Here is a 10,302-nt window from a genome sequence, read left to right on the forward strand (position 1 = left end):
CAAAGTAAAGTGTGCAAGTGTCCTCAGTTATTTGAGTCAATACTACATGTCTCAAAACAGCACAAATAGGTGAAGCAACACGATTCTGTCTACATATTAATGTTCCCCAAGGTGCTGAGGACATCAGCTAATGGTCTCTTCATTGTTCATCTCCTACTTGCCTTGACTTACTATCAAGGAATCCCTTGCGTAAAAAAAAAAGCCAAACAGAAAAAAATAATGTATGCCAGCATTTTATTTGTGCACTCATGTAATCACTGCATACATACAAAGATTCTCTGTGTCATGGTCCGGGTGTGTGGCTGTAAAATTCGGCTGAAGGTCTGGGTCTCCCTGGTATCCACCCATGGGCAGGGCCTACAGCCTCCCTCACCTGGAGCTGATTGAGGCAATTAGGTTGGAGATTTAAGCTGCTTGCTGACACTGCTTCCTCGCCAGTTCCTCAACAACCCTATGTTGGTAACCAGGCCTCACGCTTCATGTCTATGATTCTCAAGTGCTCTACTAACCTTGCAATCTTGTGTTCTAGTTGCTCCTGGGAATTCCATCACACTGAATAACTTATCCTGGAAATCTGGTTAGCCCGCCTGCTTTCAGAATCATCTCCTTGCCTCACCTGCCTGCCCCCCTGTCCTTACACTACCACAGGACCTTCACCGCTCAGGACAGCTGCCACACACCACCAAACCCACCTGGACCGCACCACCTCTCCTTCAACGTTTCCATCTCCCACCTGCACAGTTTCCATAGCTTCCACCCTCTCCAGAACTCCACATTGGCTACCGCTCTAACACTGCTCCCCTCTCTTCCAGTGCGTACCTAATCACCAGCCAGCTGCCGTTGCTTTCTTGGACCTGTCCCCTTGCTTTATCCCTCTCTCCTAGCCAAGACCGCCACGCTCCATGTGTCAAGCCTTAAGTCCAGTGCCATTGTAAACATCACCCTTGTGCTAGCTAATAAAACTTTGTTAAACCCTTTCCTCTGCCTCCACTTTGGGTTCTCTGCACGTGGGTTTGATTTTGGTACTCTGCTCTCAATCACCAGACTTCAGTGGTTACAAGGTAAACCAGAGATTTATCAGCATCCCTTGGTGATAGCATTCACATTAGATATCTGTCTTTCCTAAGCTGCAGGAATATAATAAAATGGGATTTTAATACTTTAAATGCACACGTGTATATTTTCAAAATACATAAAATATATAACTTTGTCAAAAAGAACTCAACCGTAACTTTTTAGGTTAAATCTGTTAGCTGGTGCCTCTGGTGATCTTACAATTGAAAACACACAATTGTTTAGGTTATGTTAGGAAAACGTACTTGACATTGTACTTGAAGACATTCGAATAGGCTCAATATTTACTGTCATCTGCATATTTACACCATTTCTTCACAGCATGTCATGTACAATTTAATATCTTGCAGACACTGACATCAGCCTGACATCAGGGAAAAGGCACCGTTAATGCAGCATGAGGAACTATTTTTCTGCCTAATGTCTGCCTTTTGTTTCCTTCTTTGGTAACTTTTGACAGTTTCCTCTGATCTGCAGTTAATTAAACAAGCACTGAAACATACACTGAGTACTTGTCCAAAAGAAGATCACATCTATCTGGTCACAAATATGGTTTATGCAAGGTGCAAAATCATTTTCATCCTTCATTTGTTGAGTAAACTGGTGACAGATTTAAAAACAAAACAAAAAACAAAAGCAAGGGAAGGGAAAATACTGTCAGCTATTATAAGTGGTCAGCACAGGTCATATAAACACATGCTGGCTTGTAGAAGAAGGAAATTTCTCATTTCTAATTAGCATTTTGCCAATCAGTGCAGGTGAAGTTTGGCAGGTGCAGCTGCTGGTTTCTAGGTTGACGTAGGAGGGTCACTTTCACCTGAAAGCAGATTTGCTTTTCAGATAGACTGAATGCATGCATGAATTAACACATCTATATCATCGACTCTTATAATCTGTTAGTGCGTTGTCAATTTGGTTGGTTGCAAGTTATGAGCATACCTCATTCTTGAGTGACTTGCCGATAAACGTGGTGAACTCCTCCACAGTGCTGACCTGCAGGTCATTAACTGCCAGAATCTGGTCGCCTTTGTGAAACAGACACACGGTCTGTGGCTGTCCCGTCCACCCAGACACACTGACACACATACACAAAGAGAGGTTTCAGTTTTCCAAGCACTCTGTAGCTTCTGGCTCTTCTATTTAGCATACCGCAGAAAAAGGTTTTCACAGGACTGTATACAGTCCTTTAAAGTGCATGCTTACTGCTTCCATGGGCATTTCATTTCATTTCATTAGAGTTCAGGTGCTTATAATCGTATGCACTTGATCATCAGCAAGTCTGAGCATGTTATGAAAGCAGCTTTGGCAGTTTTCATGAGCATTTGTGTGTTAACGCAATGCCTCAGTCTTCTAAGGAGTGGATGTCGAAGCAAATTCACTCCAAGAAATTACAAAAAACACAAGATCTACATCTGAGATTCTACAGGTCTCAGTTAGCATGTTAAATGTTGGATGAACAGGTGAGACCGCCGCTATGCATAGTGGCATGCAAAATATCAGCACAAACATATCAGAGAAAAGCAATTTAACTGACATAAGAAATAGCCTAATAAATTCAAACATGCCATGAATAAACAATATTAAGCCTCGTCAGCTGTAAAAGCGCAAGTAACTGTGGCCAGCTTTGCCAGTGATACACAGGATTAAACGAAACCTGATCAACAGACCTGAGTAAATATGGCACAAATGTCTGAGATTTTTGTGTTTCCATAAATATTAATAAGTTGGAAAGCATTTAGTCAAACATTTGACACTACATTTTCCATTTAGACCAGGCCTCTCAGTTATCTGACTCAAAGCAGTCCTCTGTGAATACATTTTCAGTTTGAGGATTGTTGGATTTCATCCTGATTTTTGATAAACCCACCTGGGCTTCCTATCCACCTCTGTTAGGGTCAGGTAGTTTTTAAGGTCTGCCTGTTTCACCATAATATCCCGCTCTTCTGTGCTGTGGTCAGAGCTTGAAAGAAAGACAAAAGACAACAACATCCACCGTTCTATCAAATCTTTAAAGGTATGACTCAAATCAGTTCAAACGGGGTGATCTTTCATGCTTTAATATCACGTTTATAACTTGATTGTCCATTTACTTCAGTTAGTGTGCACTGCCTTCTGAAATACATGTCTTTCACATCAATCTCTCTGTAAATACTTGAAAGAAAATTAAAAGACAACAAAAGCTTTATTAGGGAGTGTTATATCTTGTATCCGTAAGAGAAGTACATCTAAAGCTAAAGCTAAATCTAATCATCCAGCTACCTTTCCTCACAACTTGAATCGTATTTATATTATTGTACTCATTAATTGTACTAATTTCCCCCCCAAAAAATTATGAAAAATACACAGTTTTAATCAAATTAGTTAACAATAAGTGAAATGAGGGGAAGATCGCAACCTGTGAACAACAAAAGCAAAGGGGAAGCACACAGACTAAATATAGGCCAGGAAGAGAAGGGTAATAAGTAAGACAAAGGCATTAAAAGGTCCCATATTAGAAAAAAAAGCATTCAGTATAGACCATGATGTCACTGAAATGGAGACATGGGACATGCATAGACATGAAGACACAAAAGAAAACGATAACAGGCAGGACTCTTACACATAACCTATTTAAATTCTTGGCTAAAACTTCAATGACTTATTGTTGTTTTGTTTTGAAAGGCTGCTTAAGCTGTCATCGCCTTCTTGTAGAAACCTCCAGAAACCACGCCAACCAGTCTAACATGTCAGCATTCAATTCTGGTTAAGTCAGACTGAGTTGACAACTTTTTTATTTTTATATGACAGACATTGCTATAGTTGGGTTTTAAAATGCTACCATGTCCATGTGTCAAGCAAAGCAACTTATCCCTAATACAGGGTAACACCTACTGGCACTTTGTGTTTGCTTATTATGAAACTGAATTTAAAAAAAAACAACTTCCTGTCTAATCTCACCTCTCATTGGAGTCATTTTTTTCAGATGCATCCAATAGTTCAACAGGGGACATGGCACCACGGTCACTAGAGCTGCTGCTTAAATCTGTAGACCAGTGTTTACTGTATGGCATAAGGAAATAAAACACCAGATATTAGTAAATGTGTAGTCTGGCTGCATACACTTTGCATGCATACAACAACAGGCATTGGCACTGTATTGCAAGTCTGGAATGGACAGACATCCACATTTACCCCCATGATAGTGTCTTTTGCAGTTACTCAAAAAAGAGGACCAAATGTGTCATAAATGCAGCATGGACGAGGCAAAACATTCAAAAAGGCAAAATGTAGAAGCAGTGGAGGAAAGGAGTTTTTATGCCACACTGTAGAGAGAGGGAGTACAGAAGCAATTTTTCAGTGTTGCAGCACACCAGTTAGCCACATTGGTGTGAAATGGAAGAATTACTACACAGGTCAGCATCACAGAAATTTTAGTAAGGCAAACAGCAGCAGGAGATAATGGCTAAAAACTGCAATAGGCAAGAAACACCGGTCTGTTGCTCTGGTGATCAGCGTGGGAAGGTCAATCTGATTGGTTAAAACTTGCACTGCAGACTGCACCTCAGATTGACGCACTTAAAAATTTTAGTTCCTTCTAGCCTCGCTGCACAAAGAACATCATTGTTAAACAGAGACGCATGAATGCAAGAAAGAAATAGTTTGTCGTCAGTGCTTTAAATATAGGATGATGATGAAACCTTGTATTGTTTGATGGGATTCCTTTTTATTTATTAAGAAAGACATCATGACGAGTGAGTGATTTGCAGTATAGGAATTAAAGGGAACCCAATCCTCTGCAAAAAGCATAAAACGTTTGTACAGGACAAAATTCAGTTTAATTGAATTCTGTCTGTAGAGTGCAAAATAACAATAAGAGTCACCTCAAGGCGCTTTATACTGTAAGTTAAAGACTGTAAAATAATACAAAGACTCGCCTATAAGGAAGCACTGGGCGACAGTGGGAAGAAAAAACTCATTTTTAACAGAAAAAATCTGTTGCGATCGGCTGTGGGTGAGGGCAGGAAGACAGAACAAAAGAGACACTTTGCCAGGCAAGCTACCTGAGTTGACCTTTTCACAATGTTTTTATTGTACACAAGCCAAGAAGCTTTTACATAAGAAGCAAAATGACTTTAAAAACATTAATTTGTATTAATAATCTGTAACAGACATCAACAGTAGACAATGCACACAAGTAAGTTTAGTTTAAAAGCGCCTTTGGATTCACGAACAGATAACACAGATTATGTTAAACTGTTTCACCCAATCTGAGAGATATATGATTGATATGTTTAGCTTATATACAGGCCTTTTTCAGTTGTGCCATAACACACATTCATAGCCTAACTGTAAATGAATCAGTAAAGATGTTCAGTCCAAGTGTAGAGGCAGAGTGCGTGTTGAGACACAACTTCTTTCCCAAGATAAGAAGATATGTTTCATGTTGTCAAGCACATTTGTTGCTAAACTGGCTCTGAAACGCTGCCTTTTATAAATTCTTGCCTCTTCCTGGAGTGTAAACAGCTCCGTGTGCTAAAAATAAGTCTGGCTGTTGTCAATGTGTTTGTGCCCGTGGCACCACAGTTACCTGTGATTATTATTTTTGAAGGGTGCTCACAACACATGTCACGAAGGTCTCCAGGGCGCTGATATAGAAGATTGAAGTAAACAAGCCAAACAGAGATAGGACCATTAACTGCGTGAGAGCTACCTGTTGTTGTCGTCATCTGGCTCCTCAGCAAACGGGGGCAGCGGGGACACCTGTGTCTTCATTTTGTCAAAGGTCTGAATGACGGTCCTCATCAGCGTGCTTTTGTTAACGTCCTCAACTTCATGGTCCCTAGAGGCATTTGGTACGGTTACATTTTCAGCAACCATAAGCAGTTAGCTATCATTATTATTGTCATTATCTTAAAAGATTCTGTATGCTTACTCTGGCTGGGCTGATTCTTCAATATATCTGAAGCCACTCATTGTTACATATCTAAATGAGAACAAACATTATGACAAGTTTTAAAGAAGTCTATATGACAATGGAAACATTAATTAATACTTACAATGATTCCACACTGTTGCGTTGTTTCCCACTTGTTGGTCCATCTTTATTCACATTCTGTGCATAATTAAAAAAAGAAAAAAGAAATTGGTTTTACTAAAAGTCTTAGTCACTTTACTTTTGATCAAAGATGTGATTCATCATTTGTCAAATATGCTACGAAACTGTTTATCTTTAGGTTTTGTGTTGCTTTTTTTTTTTCAAACCTGGACTTTGGAAAACTCTAACATGAACATATTCTATTTGTCATTTTATAGAGAAAACACATGATTGATCAGGCCTAAGAATTAGCAATGAAAATAATTTTTAATCCCAGTTGTACTTTTTGTGGTCTTGGAACTTCATAGATTGGTTCCACAGGCTCAGATGCGCGTCTTTTAGGATCCGCTTGCTCCTGTTGAGTAAGATGCAAAGCAATAATGCATACAGTCAAGTCTAATTCCCAAATGAAGGGAGGTAATTTTGTTTACTATCTACGAAAAGTCAAGTGAAGATGTTGCACCTCGGGTTTTTCAGTGACATTCTCCAAAGTGTTTGAGGACGGATCGGACATTGACCGGATTTTTAGGAATCCCTGACAAGTAAAATCACACACACACACATTCAAACATTTGCATTGTCCTGACAAGACAAACCCCATAAAAATATTTTATGCAATTGAGAAGCGTGGATTGGAAGAACAAAGAAAATTGCAGAAAGAAAAAAAAATTAGGATATAATTTAGCATTTGGATGCTTTCTGGTTTTGAAAGCATGAGCCAAATTAACACAGAGCTTTTGGTGACTAACCTTTTCAGCCTCTGCGAAAGAATTCGTTTTTTTGAGGAGTGGCTTTGAAATTACCTGTAAAAAAATTTTTTTTGTTGTTATTTTTGTCATAGAAGGAGGTATATTTATATCAAGGTTATCTGCTTCCTTTTCTAGAGATCAAACATAGAAGTAGTATAGCTTGTTTATCTCAACACAAAGACTGGAAACAAAGGGGTTTGCAGGTGATTAACTTGTTGAACGTACAGCTTACTGTCTTTCTGTAAACCATTAAATACTTTGACAGTTAATAAAAATGTGACTTTTTATTTTTTATACAGATTTCAAATAAGATATAGGTCGGATCGCTGCTGGTAGGTGGATTTTGTTAGCTGGCAAGCTGTTTACAGTCTTAACTAAGCTGAGGTAACCAGCTACTGACTCCATGTGAAGTGAATGTATTTTTTTTTAAATGTCAAAGCTTTCCTCAGATGCTGTGCATGTGTTGAGTAGATATCGCCAAGTAGATTTTGAGTATTTACCTCAATCGTTGCCTGCTTATAAGGGAACTCCTGTAGGAGCAGGATGGTCCAAGTCAGTGACACAAGAAGCAAACACTGCATAAAATTACATTTTATTTATTATTTTTACGAAAAAAAAAAAGGTTAAATGTACCCCTGAAGAGGAGAGTTGATGAGGTCGGCTTTTCATTGCATCAAACAGGTCAGAGAACCAGCCATCCACATCGTCGCTGGAAGAATAAAGGATACCAATCAAGGTCTTTTTAGGCTCCACAAATGACAACTACTGGGTTTAATTTAAAATTCAATACCAAAACTAAACGCAGAGTGGAAATAATAACAATTTAGTAAAAAGGGGCAATTTAGTTTGAGCAAAGCCGTCACCAGATGATAAATGTTACTAAACCGGAAAGCAGCATTATGGCGTCTTTTTGATTGTTCAAACCTCCTAAAATAGTACTAGGGTGTGAAGGGAGGTGAGAAAGTGTCATTTAAAGCCTGTTGTCTTGGTTTTGCCATTGCTGACTTTCAAATTAATGCAGTTTACTTTTACAGGAACATATTATGGACAACCCCCCCCCCCCCCCCCCCCCCAAAAAAAAAAACCCAACAAAAAAACAACAACAACAACAATATAAACCAATCTCTTTTGAAAAAGTTACACCCATTAAAGTTGGCTGCTTTTATCCACACTTCAGATGAGTCAGACATTGTTATAACAAAATGACTGTAGTTTATTTTGAAAAGCATTTATGATTCCTCTTTTTGTTTTTGTTTTTAATTCTGTATTCTAGGGGTCCATACACACAACAGCAGTCAGTACTTGGGCACAACAGACAAAAGAAACAGAAAAACGTCACATGACAATCTGCACTGCGGTTTGCCTAGAGCTTTTACAGGACAGTGTAATAAAATGCACGAATGATAAATTGGGATATAGAAAATGCATGCCAGCTTTATGTAGCCCATAAAGCCCTGCTGACTGACCTGTTCTCCCCGACAAGGAAGTAATCCCGATCCGTAGTCTTGATGAAGAGCACACAGGAAGGGGAGCATTTAAAGCTTTTCTGGATCCAGTTAAATTTTGGTTGATGCTGCGGACTCACTTGCAACAGTGAGACCCTGATGGAGGATTGAAAAAAGTTAAACCCTCAAAAGCAGAGCTGCTTATTTGCATCGTGCCACTTCAAATTCTAACATGTATGTACATGAAATTGTATTTTTAGATTTGGTATTTTAAAAGTTCAACACACATTTGTGTTGGTGAAAGAATATGCTGGAAAACAAAGGAGAGAAAAGTATGCTGGTTAAGGTGAGCCATTAAGGTGAGCCATTAAGGTGGCTCACCTTAATGGCTTAAGGTGAGCTTTTAAAGTGTTATGCAAGAACTTACTGTGACAAGTCTATTTCTCCAACTGCCTTATCCTTGTCCTCTTTTCTGAAGTACTTGAGCTGATATTCTGTGTCACTGAGCTTGAACAGGATAAAAAAACGTTTCTTCCATGCTTTCTGCAAAAAGAAAAAAGGTTAAACAATGTTTTGTACTTTTCGCAAAGAACTGCAAATATAAGTACAATTACTGGATCACTGAGCAGGTTATATTACCTCTGTTGTCATCTTTTTTGGAGGAGGAGACTTATGCAGGTATCCAGCTCTTACTTCTGTCACTGCTTTGGGAAGTCCATAGAACAAACTGCCTCTAACTGAGAGCAACAAAAAGGCTGTTCAGTAGTTTTTTGCTTAAAGGTGACCTTAAAGATTAGCCTTATTAACAAAAATCTGTATTTCCAGTTCTATGTTTGCATGTTCTTACATATTTTGCTGAATACCACCAAAATATGTAAGAACTGAAAAGTTTTAATTCCGGCTAGCTGACGAAATCAGCTGTTAATAAACGTGTCAGATTTGTACATTAGATTCTGTCTTTGTCAGATTAACCTTTTGTGCTCATCTGCAAAAACAGGTTTTCTAATACACCGTAAGCGCTGACAAAACACCAGGAAATACCAGCACCAAAAACAAAAACCCCCCATCAAGTTTCCCAGATCTCATACAATACCTGGCTTCATTTTTACACCAAACCTTTGAAAAGATGAAGATGATAACATGAGAATGTATCACTCTCTGAAACTCAACCTTTCAAATTTTTTTTTAAAAACTATCCTTATTATGCCCATTCCTCTATAAATGCACCACATAAAGTCAAAATCTATTCAAACACAAAGCTTATGTCAGGAAAAACATCCTTGAATTTAAACACTGAGAAAAAATGCCCATGTGCAAGCACACGAGGGAGGAAAGTGAGTCGTTTACAATCAGCGAATTCAAAGTATGAACTCATAAAGAGCATTAACCTATCTCACTAACTTGCTGTTAAATGGACTTTAAACTGTACAAAGACAGAAAAACTACTATTTGCAACACAAGTACAGCATAAGTATTCTTACCTGTGGAACAGCTGTTCACCTCGCACTGTCTCTGGCAAGCTGCGCAACTGCTTAAGAAGCCAGGTTGTTCTTACAGTGACTGGAAAAATCTAATATGAACTGGAATTTCTGGTTACTGGAGTGACAACTTCAATTGCACCTTCTCGGAAGAGGCGATTCCAAGAAGATATGCTCAAAGCATTACAGCTATCTAAACAATGAGAGCTGCTGATTTTTCATATATGTTCAGCTCAGCATTTCAGATGTAAATGGTCTTTTTTTTCTATTTTGCCAATACCCACAATTTTTTTTCCCCCTACTAAATCCAGTTATCTTAAACATGATGCAAAATGCATAGTAGCCCTAACAGGTCACATTGATTAAGATTGATTAAGCTTTTAATTGTCACTTTTCCAGTGAAATAGGCCCCCCTCTGACCATACACACATGCAGAGCAACTTAAGAAAACAACACAGGATAGAAAAATGCAGCAAAACAGA

The 10,302-nt window shown here is 38.6% G+C and overlaps 1 protein-coding gene across 2 annotated transcripts; it reads right to left on the bottom strand.

Annotated features, from left to right (window-relative positions):
- Positions 1 to 230: 230 nt before the first annotated feature.
- LOC102788914 (pleckstrin homology domain-containing family S member 1-like) lies at positions 231 to 9,863 on the bottom strand. Of its 2 annotated transcripts, XM_006791220.3 has the most exons (17): positions 9,824 to 9,863; positions 9,436 to 9,458; positions 8,982 to 9,079; positions 8,770 to 8,885; positions 8,364 to 8,498; positions 7,531 to 7,606; positions 7,398 to 7,427; positions 6,898 to 6,951; positions 6,612 to 6,683; positions 6,432 to 6,503; positions 6,111 to 6,166; positions 5,987 to 6,037; positions 5,765 to 5,893; positions 4,012 to 4,113; positions 2,942 to 3,034; positions 2,014 to 2,149; positions 231 to 1,891 (listed from the first exon to the last, which is right to left on the bottom strand). In XM_006791220.3, the coding sequence occupies exons 2-17, from the start codon at positions 9,443 to 9,445 to the stop codon at positions 1,805 to 1,807; spliced, it is 1,317 nt and encodes a 438-aa protein (XP_006791283.2). In that variant the 5' UTR covers positions 9,446 to 9,458; positions 9,824 to 9,863; the 3' UTR covers positions 231 to 1,804. The 2 variants fall into 2 exon arrangements, with proteins under 2 accessions (XP_006791283.2, XP_087701226.1); XM_087845100.1 differs by lacking the exon at positions 9,824 to 9,863 and having other exon boundaries at positions 9,436 to 9,484.
- Positions 9,864 to 10,302: the final 439 nt, after the last annotated feature.

Source organism: Neolamprologus brichardi, chromosome 8, assembly GCF_056152115.1.
Source record: "Neolamprologus brichardi isolate AB-2024 chromosome 8, ASM5615211v1, whole genome shotgun sequence".
Classification (NCBI taxonomy): domain Eukaryota; kingdom Metazoa; phylum Chordata; class Actinopteri; order Cichliformes; family Cichlidae; genus Neolamprologus; species Neolamprologus brichardi.